The 22128-nt window shown below is 37.5% G+C and overlaps 2 protein-coding genes across 3 annotated transcripts in view; both read right to left on the bottom strand.

Annotated features, from left to right (window-relative positions):
* LOC120340871 (coiled-coil domain-containing protein 40-like) overlaps positions 1-22120 on the bottom strand; it is a 223012-nt gene extending 200892 nt beyond the window's left edge. Inside the window, exon 1 of one of the 2 annotated variants that reach the window (XM_039409257.2) lies at positions 22100-22120. The gene's annotated coding sequence lies outside the window, so the exon portion shown is untranslated. The remainder of the gene's footprint in view (positions 1-22099) is intronic. The other variant, XM_039409910.2, reaches the window with a different exon arrangement.
* Positions 5632-8477, bottom strand: LOC144432120 (microfibril-associated glycoprotein 4-like). The gene is made up of 6 exons (XM_078120210.1): positions 8157-8477; positions 7827-7922; positions 7547-7698; positions 6513-6609; positions 6323-6419; positions 5632-6133 (listed from the first exon to the last, which is right to left on the bottom strand). The coding sequence occupies exons 1-6, from the start codon at positions 8434-8436 to the stop codon at positions 5815-5817; spliced, it is 1041 nt and encodes a 346-aa protein (XP_077976336.1). The 5' UTR covers positions 8437-8477; the 3' UTR covers positions 5632-5814.
* Positions 22121-22128: the final 8 nt, after the last annotated feature.

Raw genomic sequence — 22128 nt, 5'->3', positions numbered from 1 at the left:
GACGGTTCTGATTAGCAAAAGTTCGGCGATGCAGGTCCTTCATTTACACCAGTGGTTCTCAACCTTTTACTGACCGCTTTACTGTTTTTTACTATAACCGTGTACCACCGACAAAGCCCCTTTTTGGCGTGGGAATAAAGGCACAAGAAACGTGATATGGTAGTATTTTATAATGTGGCACTACATCCTTTGTTGCGTAACACGCAAAAGGGATAAAAACATGCCCATAACGCTTCATTTAATGTGGGCAATAGCGGACGAGGGCAATCTCTAGAGCAGTGTTTCTTAACCTGGGTTCTATCGAACCCCTGGGGTTCGGTGGGGCTGTACCAGAGGTTTAACGAAGGTCCTGTAAAATTGTTCTTTATTAGTATTTAAGTATTTCTCTTTCGGAGACAAATAAATATGTGAAAATAACTATAATTTAAAGCAGAGATCCAAATTTCAACATTCAGACCATTCATAGAATAGCTTATCTATGTGACCTCGTTTTTAGATGCTTTCTAACTTCCAACAAATATTTAAGGTTGTTATTACAAACCTCGGGGTTTCGAACTAGAATATTTGCGAAAATGGCATGTTATTTATAACCTACTAAAAAAACGTAGTTCAATTTTAAGAACAAGTTGAATGATTATAATAAGTGCACATGAATGAATGAAAAGTCAGGTCAAGTTTGAATGTCACTGAAAGATAGAATTTCCAGAATAAAATATTTCTTGGCGTAGCTTTGCGTAAAAATATCAACACCCGTCGACGACCTTAATATAGCGCTTATACATATATATCGTATCTCGGTTTCGGAAAGCAATGGGCAAATACTTTTATACCCATCTGACGGCAGGTTGACCCTGTGATGTGTATGACTTGAGCCACTAGTGTTTTCGATACAATATCTTAACTTCTGAATCACCAATGTTGCAATTTTGCTTTCGCATTTTGTTTTATATATATAGGCACAACTTTTATATTATACCAAAAAACATCTTGTTGGCAACGAGGTATTTGGCCGTCCGACGCCATTGTAACAATGTCCATTTCGACACGGCGAATTGGTATCTAAGAATATAACGCAATTTTCAGATTGGTTCAATGTTTCTTTTCTCCAAAAAAACCTTGCAATTCTGAGGAGTCTTTTTGTGAAATATGTCATTCAAGAAAAGAACTTGGTCTGATGACTATGTGCAGTATGACTTTACCCGACTCCGATGCGAAAATGACATGAAAAATGCTTTTTTTGAAATTAAGCCATGCACTCTCAATTTGTTACCGAATTGGTTACCGAAAAACACCAGCAAAAGTGTCACTAAAATGAATGAATAAAATGTACTGTTTGTTGCAATTCTATTCTGCCACAAACAATGACACAACCAGGGGTTCTTTCGGTGGTTGATACTCTCTTGACAAAGCATGTCCTTCAAATTCAACCCGAAAAATTAACCTATTCTCAACAGTAAGGCAATCCATATTCTATCAACTGAAGACGGTTTTCTATAAATTCGTACAAAATCGGATTACCCTTTAATAAGTTTAGGTTGCGTTCTTCGTTCAAAAGTTTGGGGTTCGAAACAAGCTTGCGGAATAGCGTGGGGGCTCGGTTGGCTCACAAAGGCTAAGAACCACTGCTCAATAGACAAGGACTGGTAGGTGGTAGCGTACTAGCGCTATGGACGTTTCCCCGACTTTTGACCCAGGAACAATTATCTTATATTTTACAATTGCAAAATTTATGCTTATTCTGAGATTGTTTTGATGTATTTGCGCTTATAAACTGTGTTTGAAACCATCATTTTTATTAAAATTAATCAACAACCATGTGCCGTTTGCAGGTACTGATATAGCTAAGTTTGACCTTGTCCATTGCATTTATGGGATTCATTTTCGATTACTGCATCAAAGTAAAGCTCCGCGGAGGACATAATGACAATTAAGCTAATAGTTTCACAACTATTTTCTTGAATCACAACTGAAAACCGACAAATATCACTCGAAACTACAAAAACGAGGCAGTGTTTGCAACCATGCTTTAATATCTGTTTGAGTGAAAGAAGTGTCTGAGCGGATGGGTGCAGTTGTTGACTTATTGCTGATTTGTTATGGTTACGGAAATAAACAAGGAAACTTATGCATGGGGGAACATCCATAAACGCTGTTTAGCGAATACATACAGTAAGGAAGATGATGCGTTGCCAGCATATTTTAGCCAACTGAAAAGTTAATTGTTGCAATAATTCAAAGCTTCTCGCGTACCACTTAAAAAGCTTAGAGGCACTGTTATTGTTGCAATTGGCGGTAGTGTTCAATGTCCTGGGCCTATCGTGGAAACTTTCGTTTTATTTTGTAACAGTTTTTCATGTTGTGAAAATATTAGAAAAATGAGTGATGTTCCCATATGGAACGCGGTCATCCATCACTCTCAATCAAATTTGTTGGTGTCAAACTGGGAAATTCGCTTCCTTATAGTATTCGAACTATAAATTACAATTTGTGAAAATGTTGTTTGAAAACTTTTCACATCAACTTTTTACCAGCCGTCTAAAGAGACTTCCTTGTAAAGCGTCTGATTTTTTTTACTCTTGTATGTTTTCCATGCTATCCATCCATATGTTCTTCTATATTGCGTAGATGCAGCCTTCTTCATTAAATGTCATTTACTCTGCTTTTGTTTGACTCGGTATTATCATATTATCACTACTCATCATGTGACCTAAGCATAATGCATTCCGGTCGCTATTTTTCCGATACTCCCGTAGTATGTAAACCGAGATAGCGGGTAGTGGAACGTAGTGTGTGTACCAGGTTAGGGTCCGGCCATTATTTTATTTCTATTACGTGTTCGGGGACTAGCCAAGTGACTTCCGTAGTATCTGTACCTGAAGCAATGGCCTAACCCTAACCTGGTACACGAACTACGTTCCAGCGTCCGCCATCTTGGTTTACATACTATAGGAGTATTATTTCGCCATCTATACTCCGTAATGGTTCTTCTCATTCCATTAGTCAGGCCCTAGATCATATCTATGGATTCTACTTGGACTTATTTGTATGCCAAGCATGATCGACTGTGAATATTGAAGGCATGAAATGAAACTGAGCTGTAATCGAGCATGGATGATGTCACAAGGTGAGTAGACTGTAGATATATTGTTCACTCCTATTGAAGATTTAGAATTTCGAGCAAGTAATTTTCCACTGGCTCTTATTATCCCATTTCCTTACAATCTGTGAAATATATGGGAGGGCGAGTGAATTGCATCACTATACAATAGTAGTTGCTCTTATTTGAACTAAAGAAAAATGACAGTTAAAAATCATAAAAAACACTCAATGAATTGAAGTAAAATTACAGTATCTGACATGAATAATTATATAATAACAGTAAGTGAATTGCATCACCATACAATAGTAGTTGCTCTTATTTGAACTAAAGTGAAACGACAGGTAAAATTCATAAAAACACTCAATGAATTAAAGTAAAATTACAATATCTGACTTGAATTACCTTGAAATAACATTAAATTTTATGCAATTTATTATAATACAATCAGTATCAATGAAAATTGCCTGGCACGGGTTGTCGGTCATTTGTCAGGTAGATCAGGATCAATGACAGGCAAGCTTGTACCCGGACATCCATATAAAATGGAGCGACTAATACAATCAGTATAATTTGTAAAAAGGTTTGTAACTAAGACTTTGCTGTCAAATGTCAGATTTCATGCTTTGAATGAGTCCATAAAAATTTAATGAGATTAACTATGAAAAGTCAGTAACTTGATGCGTTTTTCTAAAAGTACATAAATTGAGATTATTCAAGGGAATTTACTAAAGGGGTAACGAACAAAACTTTCCATTTGACTGAATAATTCTGAGAACTTGACTGGAAATTTCGCAAAGCTGGGGTCCATGGAGCAATAACTATCATCAAGGCCCAAAATGAATTTAATATTGCTATAAATATATAAAATCTATGTTATATTAGAAATAGCAAAATTACATAATAAAAATACAATATTCCTGAAAAACTTGAATAAATTGATATTCATGTAATTGATATAACGAAACCGAGAAACGCAGTTAATCACGTGATATAAAATTCATTGGACGATTCGTTACAATGCACAAGAAATATATACAGTTCTCAAATCAACAGTTATTTATACATTCTACATATTGTTGAATAGTGCTAATAACCGTTAACCTTTATTGTGCGCATAATTAAATTCTAATACCGTGATTCATCAAACAAACTAAAAACATTCGTCGATTCAGAAAAATTCAAATGTTATTACGCAATCATCGTCATAATCAAATGAATGAACCTGATTCTCAAATTTCCATCCGCAAATGATGGAGAATTAAGACCAAAATCGTGTTTTATTTTTCGAGTTGGCGATGATTCAAATATTTCATGTCGGATGTTATGATTTTATTTTTGCCCTTATATAAATTAATACCGCCAATTTAAACTGAACGATATTGTCATGAACACACCGTGATGAAGATAAAATTCGCGATAGATACTAAATAATATTTAAGAGCTATTTTATATGCTCTAAATTGCAAGAAATGAAAACATTTTACGATATGTTCAGTCACTATCGAAACTGGAATGAAAACAATTAATTGCGACACAATTTGCTTTTAGATTTATTGCCGAGGCCGCACAAACTATCTCGACTAAATTGAAATATACGATAATAATTGTAAAATATTTTCATTCAAATATATCCTCTACAATACATGTTATAAGCACTTCAAGTCGTCGCTAATTGAAATAGGACTCTTGACCTATAAAATATCTCATAACTATCGTGATGATGGCTAATATTCATAGTAAAAGTAGGTAGAAAAAATCATTATGAATATGAACGCCTGCATCAAGAACAGAAATAGGTCTATACCTAGCAAACTACGGCCCGCGGACCAAATCCAGCCCGTTGGGTAATTCAAATTGGCCCGCCTGATGCTGTCACGACCGAACTAAAATTAAATTTTAATGTTTTAGCTCAAAAATATCTCAATAAATTTAATGAGATTGCAATTAAATTTAGTTTTTGCACGAGGCTTATCGTTTCCCAATTTTGCTGTTGTAACACTGTAAATATTGTTCATAAAATGTAACTTTTTACGTTATACTTACATGGCCCGCCAGTCTGGGTGGACAAAATTTGTGGTCCAAGAACCTTGCCTATACCATATCAGAATATATATTTTGGCGCGTTTCCCACTCTTACCAGTCCCGTTTGTTTATAGAAATGATAATTGCCTAAACAAACACGATCAAACAATTCATATCGAATAAAGTTCGCCTGTTCAGATGTATTTGCTTGGGTATTAAATGTCTCAAAATCCCGTTCTATTTTACAAGTTATAGCTTATTCCTTTCTTTATTAATTACGATATCTGGCTCAACTCGTCATTTTACCACTGTTAAGAACTCTGATCCCGAGTATTTTTTCCCCCCTATATACATGTCCTGAAGCTAAAGGAAAAACAACAAGTATTGGTTGAAAATACTCTCGTTGGTGCGTTGTCATATGTAGTTTTCATTCAACTGTCGATGTCTGCTGTTGCCTGTTCCGCAAACCAAACTGCATGTACAAAGACATCTATTTAAATTTGCAATAAATTATTCATAATTATTTTTGTTGTAACTCCTATTTAATGCATTAAACAGAAACTTGACTGATTACATTTACTATACATATAAGCGATAAAGATATACATAAGTCTGCTTATTACATATACTAATGAAAATTTAATAAAATCGACTTTTCCATTTCCAGCTGCTTCGATCGCTGATTATAGAAACTACTTCTTACGAAACATCATTGTAGAACCTCCAAGGGAATAACCAGAGCCCTTCCAATGCTCCCAGTACAACCCAGCAGAACCGGCCTGTGTATTGCCTTCTCCGTCGTAGTTTCCATTTAAATGAGAATACATACAGCTTTTAAACCACCATCCTCCTCTTGTAAAATCTGCGCAATGCAAACTCCATATGTCGTTATCTTGATCTCGTGTTGAAAACGGCATTCCATTCTGATACGCCATAGCATCACCAGCAGTCCCACTGTAACCTCCTACATTCAACACGTAATTGGTAGATATAGCTCCGATGGAAAATGTGCTGAAAATGTCACCATATAAAAATATACGCTGCTTCAAATGGAATGCAAATTTTGTTATTCTTTTATTATTGAATTTTCCATGATTATCTTTCATACAACTTTTAATCTTTCAATCAAAAATTCCAATGCATTTTTCCGATACATTCATATGCGAATATATGCATTTATTATTCAACTTAAATGATCACCTGTATTTGGCGTATGCTGTGTTACCTTCTTTATCCAAAAGATCAATTCGCAATTCGTATTCTCCTTCAAGTGTCAATGCATGCAAAGCGTCTAGACCTGACAGATGGTATTTTAGAATTATCAAAATGGAGATCATCACTGAAAGCCGAAAATAACGTTTATGCTAAGATAACGAGTGAATTACTTTACCTAACCAAAATTCGCCTGTTTTGTTTCCAAATCCCTTAGCGTAGTCATTCCATTTTCTATAAAAATTTTCCGAACCATCTTGACGACGCTGAAACACCTGCAATGTAAGTTAAGTCTTGTCTTAATAAAATTCGTTACTAACCTTCACTGGTGAGTAACGAGATGCTAATTTTTGGAGAACAGGATTCCTTCCGGTTAGGCCAGGATCGTCCAACCCGTGGCCCGCGGGCCACGTGTGGCCCGCCGAAGGTTTCTGAGTGGCCCGCGTGGTAGTATTCAAATCCCAATGTCTTTCACAAATCTGGGCCATTATTGTAACCTCTAACAAAAAAAAATTATTTCTTTTCATTCAAACGCGCGAGAAACATCACCCAGCCATCGAAAGCTTATTTATGTCCTTTTGTGAGCGTTATTACTGGAGAGAGATGTTTGAATTTATTTTTATCGTCTGTCATGTATTTCAATCTGTTTTTCTGTCCTTCTTCTGTGAAGCTAGAAGAAGCAGTTTTTATGACCTCAATATTTCACAGTACTTAGGCCACTAGTACGAGCTAGTTTTTTCGCTAGTGAACCATGTCAAATCGCCCGTGAGATTACTAATTTCTGACAGTCATATGAAAAATCCTCTCCGCATTGCTACATCGCCATTGTACCTACTATAGACAAACTTGTTGGATAAACGAAATGCTATACTTCCCATTGAAATATCTATGTGTGGTTAAAACTTTTGACTTTACTGTATCTTCGTCTTTCCATTGTTCCTATAATTTAGGTGCTTTGTTTGTTTTTTGATTGATCTGTAGTCGGTGTAGTGAAAACTAGAACATCTACCATGCCAAGTGGCCCCCGCAATTATTCATAAACTAAATGTGACCTTTCGTCCAAAAAGGTTGGACATCCTGAATTAGGCATTGCGTTCTCAATTTATTACACTTAGCTGGGCTGATGGGCACATGATTCAAACCGCGATGCTAATACGGGCCACTAGATCAACTATTTTACAAAAAATCCTTGCTCTATTGAAATACTCTTACGATCCATCCTCCATCATCCGTAGTAAGATCGCAATATACTTCGTAACGTTTGCTATTTCTGAAAATATCGTACACCCCTCCTTTTTCATCAGTTGATTTTGCGTATTCAGGCTTCACGGTTTGGCAATCCACGATTGTTAGTTGAATGATATCTGTATGATTTATTCAAATTGCATGTAAACATCGAACCTATCCTTAGTTGAGGTGATAAGAAATACATTTTTGTTGCATATACACGATCTACTGTTTTCAAAGAGTCGAAAAACTGCGTAAATCTTACTTTTTTGAAGTTCATCAATTAAAATCTGATTCCTCTTTGTTTGCTCAGCCATCTCGTCATACATCAATGATTTTTCATCAAACTCCAATTTGAGATCTTGAATGGTCAATAAAGGAGCGTTAGAAAACGTTTGTTCCTCGGCTAAGTGTTTGGCGTTGAGATCAGTTATCGTCAAAATACTCTACTTTTGAATGATTTGTTTTATAGTTTAGGTTACACATATATATATGTGATCTATGTCAATTTATAGTTCAGGTGTACACAAGTCAGTGAAGTGCGTCTAGTAGTGGTATACTGCTTATGGTAGCAAATAATATAATAATACTTTACCATTGAACTTCTGTTCCATTTTAGCAAATATATTTGTGTAGTTTATCACTGCTGCTTCTCCTCGCGGCCCTGGCGGTCCAGGAGGCCCTGCTTTACCCACTCGAACCTCGCTTCGACTGCTCCCTAAATTCTCCTTAGCAATATTGCCGATTTGTTGACTCGTGCAATAATGATGCATGAGGTAAACCTGTGAGCATAAGCCAAGATCTTTTTGGGGTGTTGAAAAGGGAAGCACGACACAACTCAAAAACACGACTAAAATTACATTTTCGGGCTGCATCTTTATTTGCTATAAGATTATATTAGGTATTGTAACTATCAGAATCTGAAGTGACAAATACATTAAAATGACATACTTTAAACAAGCATAAAAATATTATTATTATCCGAAACCCATTTCTTATGAGTAATGGTATATTCCATTACGCGAGGTATGCAATATGAGCATTATGTACTTCATTCAGCAAGCATATTTAGTCAATATAAACTTGTTTTAACGCAATTGCCCCTGCTTTGTAAGAGACAAGTGGTACAAAACAAAACAATTCTAGGTCATATTACAAAACTCATGAATTCAGACAAAGGTTGACAGCGAGCGTGCTAATTCTATTTTAGCCTGGCGTAAAACCAAATTTAAAAATGTTTACATTGGGCTGTGCCTCTGAATACATGAGTTTCCAACTTCATACTACAGACAGCATATTTCGTTATATTTTTCGTGTTTAACTAATCTTTTGACATGTTAATCTTCTATTACGTTGTGAATCTGAGAAACATTTACTGCCTGATGCCAATTTTCTGTAAGTATACTGTGAAAACCTTAACGTGCGCCTCTATTTTAAACCCTGCTTTAACATGTTGTTTGTTGAACGACAAATGTGATGATATTAAGTAACATCTGAATCAACGTACTCTGAATACCAAACCAATGTCATATCGAATTCTATCAAACCACAAATGTCATGTCATCGTGTTTTCGTTTTAAATTGGTTTCCTGCGTGTTGCTATCTTTTACGCAGAACTTGGCTATGTGGCCTTATGGTCATCACGGTATATCGGTTTCTGAAGAATATTAATTACCTTTTCAAATATCTATCCATCATGGCAAGAGTAATTGATATAACGTGCGGTATGTCTATGAACACCGTTGACAAACAACTAACAAATATAATAGCCTGAATTAATTTCTGTTAATACGTGACAAATCATCAAAGTGAGATTTAGTTATTTTACAGTTCGCGCAGTGGATTGTTACTGTCAAACAACAGATTCCTTTTAAACCAAATTTGGTAAATTTTAATTCCTACTTTGTTATCGTGGATCCATCAATTAGCATGAATTACAAAACGGCAAGTTTACGCATGTCATATGCTGTGGCAAGAGCGCCAATGGTCTCTGACCCTCTCTCTTTCTGTTAATGATGAAGTTGATGACTGTGTATTTTCTGTAATTCATTTTGATTATCTAGCAATCCGCTCGGTATATGGTCAATTCTTTTTTGGAATTAGACTTACGTACCTAGCGCCTAGCTTAGGTTGCCGCCTAACCTTAACCAAAAAAGAAGCCAAAATTCTTGATGTATTTGGCGTTAAGAAATATTATGTTTGACTTGCTATTAGTATGTCAAAATATGTTTTATTGAACTCAACTGTTCAATAAAACTCCGATATTAGAGGAAAAATGATTTATAATATCATCGATCGTTTTAATCTTGTCGTGCTGAACACGAACACGCCGACGAGAATCAATATATTACGTAATGGCCAGGCCACGAGATGGTCCCTTCTTGACCTCACTTTAGCATCCAACGATATAGGACACAAATGTACTTGTGAAGTGACTGGACAACTTCTTGGAAGTGATCATTTTCTCATAAATACATGCATTGAAGATGCAGTTACAAAATCTAGTACACATATTCCATATTCTATCTTTAAAAATGCAAATTGGGATAAATTTAAGAAGCTGAGCAATGAACTTTTATTAGCCAGTGCACTTCCTGCCAATACTGATCAGGCAAATGAGTTTTTCACAAAATGTATCATCAAATCCGCCCAGTCATCGATCCCCACAACTAAACTCATGAATAAAATTGGGGTACCCTGGTGGACACAATATTGTGCAAAGGCTATAAGACTAAGGAAAGTTTCATATAATAAAATGAAAAGAAACATTTCTCCACAAAATATTATCATTTTTAAAACGAAGAGCAGAAGCTAGAAGAACTATCCCGGAAGCAAAAAAGCAAGCATGGTCCAGTTTCTGCAATTCACTTGACCGTAGTGTTAAATTAAACACTGTTTGGGGAGTTATAAAATCCTTTTGGGGTATTTGAAAATACCGAAAGATACCAGCTCTAATATCGGATGATAGGATCATCACAGATAGCTTAGGCAAGATGTCCTTGCATCAAGATTTTCCAATGTTAGCAGCTCAAACAACTATAACCCTGATTTTCTCGCTATCAAAGAGACGTTTGAAATACACAATGCATCTATAACAAATACAACTGAAGTCCTCCCAATATACCATTCACAATACAAAAACTTAAACACACTTCGTCCTCGCAAAAATACATCTCCAGGATGTGATAGAATATGCTATCAGATGATTCGTCATCTGTCTACAGAATGCTTAGATATTTTACTGCAACTTTTTAATTCAATATGGCTTTCTGGTCGTGTCCCCACCCCATGGAAACCTTCAGTTGTTATTCCAATATTGAAGCCCATCAAACCAAGTTATGATCCAGCGTCATATAGACCGATTGCTCTCACGAGCAATCTTTGTAAACTTATGGAGAGATTGATTAATCATAGAATTAAATGATTCCTCGAAACAAATAATCTATTCAATTCAAGTCAAAGTGGATTTATAAGTAACAGATCGACCACGGATAAAATTCTCGCTCTACATGATGAAGTTACAAAGCCCTTGGAAATAAGCGTTCTGTGGTTGCAGTCTTTTTAGATATTGAAAAGGCTTATGACATGGTGTGGAGAGATGGTCTATTATATAAACTATTCCAAATTGGAGTACGTGGCAGGATTCATCAATGGATTTGTTCATTTCTCACCACACGCTCATTTTAAGTCAGAGTAGATTCGTCGATGTCGGCTACAAATTTCCTACAAAACGGTATTCCCCAAGGCAGTGTTCTCAGCCCAATTCTGTTTTCCGTTATGATCAATAGCTTACCACAAAATGTCCCTTCATTGGTCAAACTTTTTGCTGATGATGGAGCTTTTTGGGAGACCGGATTGCATATCCTGAAAATAGTACCAAAAAGTTCGAGCTTCCTTAAATGCCATAATAACCTGGTGTTATAGGCGGGAGTTTAAATTTTCCACCACAAAATCCTCTATTATGCTTTTTACCAAGCGCAAGAAAATCCATACAATCCAACTTAGAATCAAGGACTCAGTAATACCTGTCACATCCGAATTTAAATATTTGGGCGTTGTGTTTGATTCAAGACTCAATTACAAAAGACATGTCGAGTACATACATGAGAAATGTCTAAAAATAATTAATATATTGCGGTTACTCAGTGGTACAATCTGGGGATGTGCAAATGCCCGCTCCTTTCTCACAAGAATCATCCTAATGAATCACTCATTAAGCAGTCTTGGCATGAGTATTATCCAGACTCTGATTCCTTTGTAACTTTTAATATGCTTACAATCTCTCGAATTTTTTTTCAACATAGTTGTCAATAGGACTAAATTTTTCCCCATACCACCCTGGAATATACTTCCGCCTGAAGTGGAAACATTTGTATCAACTATGTCTGTCACATCCAACAATCCTACTAGTGTTGTGTTACAATGTTTGGAGTATATTGAAATGGAATATCCAGGTTATCTGGAGATCTATACTGACGGTTCAAAATCTGCACCTCGCTGTGGTGCTTCCTTTTTTTATTCCAGATTGTGACGTTTCGAATAAATTCCGCCTCGATCCATTGTCTACTTCCTACTGTACGGAATTATATGCCATATATCGAAGTTTGATATGGATATCACAAAATAGGCCTTCAAAAGTATTAATATTGTGCGATTGTCTTTCTGCATTGGAAAGCATACAGAATATTTAGGATGTTAAGCATTTTTTATCGACAGAAATACAACTACTTCATTCTATTATTTGTCACACGACTGATATCAAGTTTCTGTGGATACCAGCACATATTGGAATTAGCGGTAATGAGGCAGTGGATCGACTGGCGAAAGACGGAGCAAATGAAATTCTCCAACGGCCATTGAAAGAAGATAAGACATTGTGCAAGCAAGCATGTCTTGCAAAATGGAATTTAACATACCAAACTAACGATACTGCAACCCATTATAAGAACTTTCGAACTCATATAGCCCAAAAGACTGTCTATTATAATTTTTCCCGCCAAGAAGAAATAGTCTTTTTTTGGCTTCAAACTGGACATCAGACTCAACTATCATTTATTTAAAATAGGGCTACATCCCACCGGGCACTGTAGTCGATGTGACACAAATGAAACTGTTTCCCATTTTATTTTATATTGTCCCAAGTATAATAACTTACGATGCGAATTAAGACGTGAAGCAGCAAAAATGCATGTGCCCTGGGAAATTATTTGTATTTTCAATGTTCCTGATTTGATTCCATTTATTATTAGCTTTGCTATATCCACCAAACGAGAGTTGTGAACCTATTTTATTGTATCATACTGACTGCTCTTTTTGATATTTGGCGCAAAAGACCCAGTTGTCAAAGACGCCATTAACCCTTTTACCTTACCTTACCTCGACTTTACGCGTCGTATAGGTGGTTCTTGTTTAATCTTGTCAAGGGGTTAGTCGTGTGGTGTATTTTCGCATTATCTGCTGTGAGGGGCATTTGGTCTCGTTAGGTGGAACCGTGGTGATAGTATCGTAGCCGGGGCCCCATATACCCATCGTCGTGATTTATTGCTTTATTTGTTCATGTATTTTTTATATTTTATTCCGATTAACTGCTTGCTAAATTTAGTTGCTATTTTTATTCCAATAACGTTATCGTTCACGTTTCCTGTCCGTTTCTTGTCGATTAAGGCCTTTGGAGCGTTATCATATGTAAGTTTATTTTCTATTAACTTTCTGTTTATGCATTTTTTTTCTGCCCTCATCTTGTGATTGTTTATTGATTATTTCATTTTATTTACAGTCAACCGTTTTACAATAAACGCGTATGACATGGAACATCTGTGTGCCTAAATCTGACAAAGTTGAATATGACGCATTTGTTGAAGAAGTCAAATACTAGAGAATCTGAAGCAACAGTGGCTTCATCGTCGACATTTACGGAAGAGGGCGACTCTGCAGCTGACGAAACGTTTGAAGGCTTGCCATCCTTAACCACGCTTAGACAAAAGTGTATCAACACAGAGACTGAGTTTGAATCATTGTTGACCAATAGTCTAGATTTGATAAACGAGAAGGCTCAAAGATCGCAGCTGGCATGCCTAAAAACAGAGTTACATTTCAAACTGGCCGCCTATAATCAAATATTACGAACACATCACCTCAAATTCGAAACGCAGAGTCGAAAGCTGCTTTTGAAGAATGCGTTCAGAAAGTAATATCTGAAGTTGGAGGTATGAACGATGAAATTTATAGTTACATCGACCGTGAACCTGAAATATCGTGCGTGGCTCCTGACGAAGGGAACTCTAAGATTTCAAGTGAAAGAATGGAAGAGGACAGCGATAATACAAGAAATCTCCAGCCAGCGAGCGCCAATAAGTCCGGTGGTGAAATGGGAGCGGCGACTGACCAACTTCGAGAATCTAGAGTACGAGAACACGATGATCTCCGGGAGACACCAAATCTTTTAAAGAGTCCTTTTATGAGCCACAGGTTCAATAAATTTGACGAACACGACGTGTTACCATCAACTCGAAGAAAAAGTGCCCGCTTCGAACCAGAGACTTTTACCGCGTCAGATAAACGTCGTGAATATATGATTTCTTACACTCCAAGACATTACCAAAATCCTTCACCAGCAAACCAGATGCCGTTGCCAGACCAATCGGTAGACTCCTGGATCGATGATCTCCAACCAAATCAAGCAGGATCCAGAACGATAAATGATAACATTTCTCTAGCTGAGCAAACGTGTTTATCTTTGAGTCTAAATTCTAAAATGTGGGCTGAGCATCATTTGCCGCCGGTCCAATAAGTCCGTTTGATGGGAGTGTTATAAACTGGCCAAATTTTATTGAATTGTTTTATGAAAATGTTCATTCACGGTGAGACGATGATGGTCAACGCATGGTTAGATTGTCCACGTATTTGTCGGGTTCGGCGAAGCGACATGTTGAGCGGTTAGGTACCACCGGTAGTCATTACATACTGATTTTAAAGGAATTAAAACGCCGCTACGGACAGCCGGTACTGATCGCACGGGCGGTGCTTGACCGTGTTGTAAACGGAAAACGTATTTCGCCTCTTTCGGTCGATAGATCACTAAATTTTCACTTAGACGTGCGTGACTGCGTGGTGAATCTCAAAAATATGTGCTATTTGGCTGACATCAGTAGCGTCGAGAATGTAAGGAGGGTTTCAAGCAGGATTCTTCAAGAACTGAATTTGAGTTGGAATAAATTTGTTGTAGGTTTTATTCACAAAAACTCTAATCCGACATTAATTGACTTTGAGCAATGGTTGTGAGAAAGAACTGGGGAAATCGCCAATCCTTTTTCTCTTGATGTTACTTGCAATGTGATCAATAGAACTGATTTAACTGACCACGAGATGCCCAGAAGCGTTCGTCGCCGGTTTCCGACTTCATTTTCAACGTTATCAAACTTGGAATACCATAATACGTCATATAGTGACGCATCACGTTGTCAATTATGCAATGCTCGTCATTCTTTAAGAAGTTGTGAGACGTTTTTCGGTGCGACCGATTATGTAAAACGTAACTTTGTTGTAGATTACAGACTATGCATTCATGTGTAGATGTGACGTCAAGTGTAGTATATACAGTGGAAAACATCCTAAATGTATTCATGGAATTCGCATGTTTGAAAGTGTCCCAAGGTCCCAACAAACCGACAGCGTAAACAATGCGGTGTCGGTAACCACTAGAGTTCAATTTCAGTTGCTGCCCGTTCTGGTTAGAAGAGCTAATGGACGCTCCGAATATACAGTTGCTTTGCTTGATTCGGCAAGTCAGGTCTCTCTCATTCATCCCAAACTTAAAACTAAATTGAATTTGCGTGGACGTCGTAAAAAGCTCATGTTAACCACCCTCGGGGGAACTGGGGTCTCGCATGACTCCGAAGCGGTCGAACTTTTTGTACGTGACAAATTAAATCCCGCCGGCAAAGAACTAAATCTAAAGTCAGTTTTTGTATATGGCACCAGAATTCCTCACCCTGAAAGACGTCATGAAGATTTTGAAACCTTCCATCGTTTACGCGGAATATCACTTCCTGACACTAGAGAAAACAGAAGTTATGTTGCTCATAGGGGCGGACCATCCATTTTCCCACTTTCAACTTGAAAGACGTGTAAGGAGGTGCAAACAAACGCGCTTGTGAAGACAATTTAATTCAAGCTAATTGTCATTTATTACACGATGATTACAATATCTTGCAAGACCAAGTTGAGCAATTTTGGAGTACGGAAGCGATAGAATACAACACGAAGCGCGCCGAATCGGCGGAAGATCGCGTGACTGCGACTATGGTTAGAGCTAAATTCAACGTCCTTTTGCCCGAACGAGATTTAAAAATCTGAAAAAATGACTGTGTGAGAGACATGTACTGTGCAAATACGAGGAAAAATATCGAACGTGATTGGGTGCGAAAACGGACCGATGAAGAACGTGACACTTTGGGTCGTCAAACTTGGTATCTTCCCCATCATGGAGTTCAGAATCCAAATGAACCTGACAATATACGAGTAGATATGGCGCTGCGGACAGATATTGTGGAATCAGTTTTAATAATCAGATATATTCGGGACCTGATCTCATTAGGAATCTGATCGGAGTTTTATTGCGCTTCAGAGAAAGACCGATTGCATTGAATGCTGATATCGAAGCCATGTATCACATGGTGCGTCTACTGCAGTCGATCACGGATTTAGTTGGATTTTTCTTGCAAGAAAATCTGAGATCGACAACCCCGCCTGATGTATATCGATTTCTAGTGAGAATATTTGGTGCGGTCGACTCGCCATACGTTGCAAATTACGGTCTTTCAAAAACCGCACCTGATAATGCCGTCCAATTTTCAATGAAAGCAGTAGAAACTGTTTTCAGGGATTTTTACGTATATGATTTGCTTTCATCAAAATGGAATGAGGACTCTGCTATTTCCGTTGCCCAGGAAGTTTCTAATATGTTTACAAGCAGGGGTTTTCGATTGACAAAATGGTTTTCAAATTCCATAACATTGTTGTCGAAATTTAACACGGAGGATCGTCGTAATCCTGACTTTGATTTAGATTGCTTGCCCATTTCTAAGGCGTTGGGACTTCACTGGTACACTAATGACGACGATTTCTACTTTGTTTGCAATTTGTTGACAAAACCTGTGACAAAAAAGGAGCGCTAATCGTGGTCGCATCAGTTTTTGATCCCCTCTGCATTTTAGCCCCTATTATTCTAACTTCGTAACTTCTTATTCTGGAGTGCTGGAAAGATGACTTGAAATGGGACGAAAATTTTGATGACCCCAGTAAGAATGTTTGGCGGGAATGGACTGAATCGTTAAAACATTTGACTAATTTCCATGTGCCTAGACAATATTTAGGAGTCTCGAAAACCGACGCAACTTATGAGATTCACTTTTGCGACACGTCTGAACAAGCTCACTTTGCACTGGCTCACTTGCGTTCCAAGAAATGCCAGTGTGTGGATAATAGTTTTTTGATGGCCAAATCAATAGTTTCTCTGATGAAATCTATGTCCGTTCCCAGACTAGAGCTACAAAGTGCTTTATTTGTCGTATTCGCTGAAATTTTCGATATTATTAACAGTCGTCCTTTAACCCATATTAACGACAACGTACGTGATCCAGCTCCCCTCACGCCCAATTATTCTATACACGGGAATACGGACGCAAATACACCTTTGGATAAGAATTTTACATCAACAGCGCATCGAAGGAGATGGAGCCGAAGCAAACCGAAGCAAATTTTAATCGGTTCTGGAAGCGCTGGCGACGAGCGTATCTACCAATGCTGTTGATTCGGAACAAAGTGGAAGAAAGATCAGAAGAATTTATCGATAGATGATATCGTAATTGTTGTAGAGGACGGCGGGCCAAGAGTACGTTAGTTACTAGGAGCAGTTGTCAAAGTTCTACTTGGAAGAGATAACCGGGTGCGTATAGTTACCGTCAAAACAGTAAATCGGGACTGGCGATGAAACTATGCCTCCTAGAAAATGAATAACCCCTTGAAGGGTTATTGGGGGCGGCTGTGTAGGCAATAGAAGTTTCTTTTCAGTTGATTATATTTTGTACGCCGTTCCTCATTGTGTTCCGTCTGGCTAATTTTTATCGATAATTGCTTTTCTGTTTTGACGCGAATTTTACTGCACCTGGCGTCTTGCATCCCAACTTTACGCGTCGTATAGGTGGTTCTTGTTTAATCTTGTTAAAGGGTTAGTGGTGTGGTGTATTTTCGCATTATCTGCTTTACCGAATTAGCGTGTGAGTGACATTTGGTCTCGTTAGGTAGAACCGTGGTGATAGTATCGTAGCCGGGGCCCCATATGACCATCGTCGTGATTTATTGCTTTATTTCTTCATGTATTTTTTATATTTTATTCTGATTAACTGCTTTCTAAATTTAGTTGCTATTTTTATTCCAATAACGTTATCGTTCACGTTTCCTGTCCGTTTCTTGTCGATTTAGGCCTTTGGAGCGTTATCATATGTAAGTTTATTTTCTATTAACTTTCTGTTTATGCATTTTTTTTCCGCCCTCATCTTGTGATTGTTTATTGATTATTTCATTTTATTTACAGTCAACCGTTTTACAATAAACGCGTATGACATGGAACATCTGTGTGCCTAAATCTGTCACAAAGCGCCACATAGAACTCTTTTGAGAAGCCGTCAAAATCTGGCGACTTCCCATTTGCCATGCTTTATATGAAAAACTTCTTCTTCATTAGTCCAGGCTGAAATATTATCGACATCTTCCAAAGTTGAAGACGTAGTACTAAGAGTATCTAAATATGTCTTTTGGGATACTGTATCTATGTCGGATACAGTGCCCCACAAGTCCGAGTAGAAATTTTCGACGATATTTAAAATTTATTCCTGATTTTCTTTTATGATTCCGTTATTATCTTTTAGTTTTGAAATTGTAGTTTCCTGTTCCCTTTTTTTGATCTCGGTTTCATCGATTTGGCCTTTAATTTAATATAATTCAATTTAATATTTTGATGAAGTAGAATTTCCTGTCGAAGTTTGAGAGAATATTTACGCTTAATTTTGTGCTCGGTAAACTACTGTTAATATCGCTCTTAGCTCTTTGTTGACGTTATCGCCTGATATGAGAGAAGCGATGGAACCTTCCAGCCGTGACGCAAAGTGCGAATGCTATAAATAGCGTGGATTTCAAAATCGCCTGTCAGACGTCTGAAAATGTCGACTCAGCTCAGACAGGAAATACTCCTTTATAATGACTTATTGTTGGTTTAGCATGTATTTTCAGTCATATATACCATCCCTGACCATCCCTGGCGCTGTGTTGTTTTGATAAATATGATTTCGACTGCTCCATAGTTGGCAGAAGTATGGAGATTTTTTGTAGTTAAAAAAAACGTAAAATTAATGGTAATTTTAACGCGTAAATGCGCGTATGGGATTGTTTACGCCGTTCTACGCGCATTTCCGTCGAAAAAATTTAATTTTTTTGCGTTGGGGGTGGTCTGTGCAGTAATAATAAGAGCTGTGACGTCATCAAAATCAGTAATTTTAGCCTTGAACTTGATACACCTGTAAATACAATTGTGAATTTCAGAGTAATAACCATATATGCTATAATAGGCGTTTCGGTGATGTTGTGTTAGGAAAAACTTGACGAAAACGTTGAAAAAAAAATTAATTAATTAGGAATTAATTATTAACCCTCTACTGCACACAGAATTTCTCAAAGACCAATTTATTTTTAGAAATTTTTGAGATAATTTGGCAAAAAAATTTTTTTTTCGGAGTGTAATTTAAAGATATATTGCTGAATAGAACTCTAGCACAGGCTTTTAAAAATCCATGAGAGAAGCTTTAGGGCTTAGTGGTTGACAAAAAAAATAACTTTAAAAAGACCATGTCAAATAAATTGGGTCAACAGCTGGGAGAGAGTTGAATTCTAGGTCTTTCCTTTTACTTTTATTATCCTTTGCCTTTTGGATCGAATAGGCAATAGATGTTTTTCTCAAGCTAAATTTAACAAAATCCCACCATTTCTGGATATGGGAAAAACTGTCCATATGGTGGACCAGATCGTTATATTTGTTACTAATTATGTTTATATAATCTACATCACCATACAAATTGAGATTATTTTTCATGCACCCTTGCCCCACCTTATCTTCATAAAAGATCTTAATTCAACAACTGGGACGAGGGTGTGGTCAGAAGCGGTGTTTATAAAATGATGAATATCTTTGACACCAGTCACGAGGTTTTCAGAGACGTAAATTCTGTCTATCCTTCGTGACTGGGTCCCAATTTGTCTGCAGGATATTTATTACTAAAGATATCCACCATGCTAGAGGCTTGGATGGCGAAGGCTAGTATTTTCTCTGCCCTAGAGAGTTTGAAATGATGATTATTAAGAACATCACGCTCATCTAGGACAGAGTTAAAGTCGCCAGTTATAATTACGTGTAGCAAAGGATCCAGGGTCTGGATCACACTGCGCATCTTTTCCATGAAGATTGTCTGGACATGGCCTCTGATAGACGGAACATATGAATTAACAATACAGTAGTAAGTATTGTTATCGTAAGAAAGTCCAGTCTGTCAAGCCTATCGGGATTCAGACTTTTATATTCAACATCAGTTAATAAGATATTATTTTTAATCAGAAACCCGGTCCCAGACTTAAAATATTTGATGGTTTTCATCTTCATGGTTGATGGTATTAAGATTTGCAGTGTAATCCAGATCGTTGGCCCAAGAATCAATATTATTTTTTTCACATCGGTGTATGTGCTGTAAAGCAATAATATCGGGTCTCTGGTTTTGAAGCCAGAGAGCTAACTTAAGCCGATTAGTAGCTAGCCCATTGATATTAAATGTGGCTATTTTTAAGGAGGCCATTGCTAAAGAGGCGAGGAAAAATACTAGGATTACTATATTAAAACATAATCCAACTCTATTATGTATTAAGTTATTAATCACAATTATAGTTATTATAATAATATTATTTTTATCATTACAGGCAGTGATAATGCCAGAAATCAAGATCCACAAAAAGACAAATCTTTTTCCAGGGTGTAATAAATATAGAAATGGTGAAATTTACAGAATTAGACCTATATTATTCGTCTTTCTCTGGAGGCAAGACGGAAAAAATCTAGATTTACTCGGGGCAGAACAAGGGAGGTGTCTGATGTACTAGACGAACTCTCCCGTCCCCTTTTTCGTCCCGAAAGACAGATTGTTTATCAATTCGGGAATAATCCCAATCCCTCCTTCTCATTATTATTTATTGTTATTTCAGGTTCATCTTGTTTTTTTCCTGAGTTTAAAATATTATTTTTATTATCATTCAACTTTTCCTGCCCATGAGAAGGATCTGACCCAAGAGAGTCAGATATCTCACGTACCTCAGCCGGGATATATTGCAATTCGACTCTAACCAGGCTGGAATACTTGTTGTGTTTATTGGATGTTTTATCCTATTTTTCTTTCATCCTATTTTTCTTTTTAGACGATCTCTGCTTCGATCAGGAGCTAGATGCTATCTTGAAAAAGCTATATCTAGCTGGCGTCGATGGGATGGATGTCGCGGGTAAATCAAGAGAACTGGTGCGAGGTTGTATGTCGCTACCGAGTTTCTCAGCTGGTGGCACTGCTGAAAACTCGGGACAGTCTCTCTGAACATGCCCCGATTTCTTGCAGAGACGACAAGACGGAGGTAATACACAATCTCGAGCAAGATGCCCAGATTGGAAACAGTTCAAGCAAGTTTTTACATAAAGCTCCTCAGGAAGGTACGTCTTACAGCGTACTCCACCAATGTTGATGAAGTCTGGGAAATTTACACTATTAAGGAATATTTCACGCGTAGAGTCACCATCTGTGGACTGGAAAGTTAAATTCAACAGACCCTGTCAAATGGGAAAAATACCCTCAACTAGGGATTTAAAGGGGCGCAGTTTTTCCACAGAAGTGAAGAGCTCGAAAAAGGCCGCGACGGTCGGTATGTCCTGAGATGTTGAGACATCTATCGACTCGCCGCAAGAGACCCTCACCCCCTTGACATTTACCACCTTATGAAGTGACGCCGCCACGCTTGAAGAAGCGGTTTTGGGGTCACAGAAGATGCCGGGGTAGACATGGCCTTTCGACTGCCAGGAACACTCTGAATCAATTCAGTGCCGAGAGGCAAGTGCGTCCTGGCAGACACAAAAAGACCAGGAAAGAAATAAGTTAGACAACCAGATGTTCCGACCAGGGGAGAATCCTGTAGAACAGCTGGAAAAAAGTTACAGTATTATACTTATAACTAAACTACTATTTATGGTAGTGCAGGAACGAAGGCAACAATGGAGACAAGTTTAACAGCTAATACTATCTGAACAAAACAAGTCAAACAAAAACAATAACGAATTACTAAGAAAAAATTCGTTATAGAAACGCCGGGGTTGCCACAAAGAAAATACTCAAGAAAGCGAGGCCACTCCCAATACACCAAAAATTGGAGCGGGCTGGCAATGACACAATTTAGTTGTACCTTAATACAACCAAATACTCCAAGCATAC

Source organism: Styela clava, chromosome 14 (genome assembly GCF_964204865.1).
Source record: "Styela clava chromosome 14, kaStyClav1.hap1.2, whole genome shotgun sequence".
In the NCBI taxonomy this organism is placed as follows: Eukaryota; Metazoa; Chordata; class Ascidiacea; order Stolidobranchia; family Styelidae; genus Styela; species Styela clava.
This window is presented reverse-complemented; position numbering and strand designations above follow the sequence as displayed.

What these genes read in the sequence shown, in the direction of transcription:
- LOC144432120 (XM_078120210.1), bottom strand. Translation starts at nt 8,436, where the DNA reads ATGCAGCCCGAAAATGTAATTTTAGTCGTGTTTTTGAGTTGTGTCGTG. An exon ending in AATTGATGAACTTCAAAAAA is followed by an intron (nt 7,699 to 7,826) that starts GTAAGATTTACG and finishes TAAATCATACAG; the next exon opens with ATATCATTCAACTAACAATC. An exon ending in AACAGGCGAATTTTGGTTAG is followed by an intron (nt 6,420 to 6,512) that starts GTAAAGTAATTC and finishes ACCATCTGTCAG; the next exon opens with GTCTAGACGCTTTGCATGCA.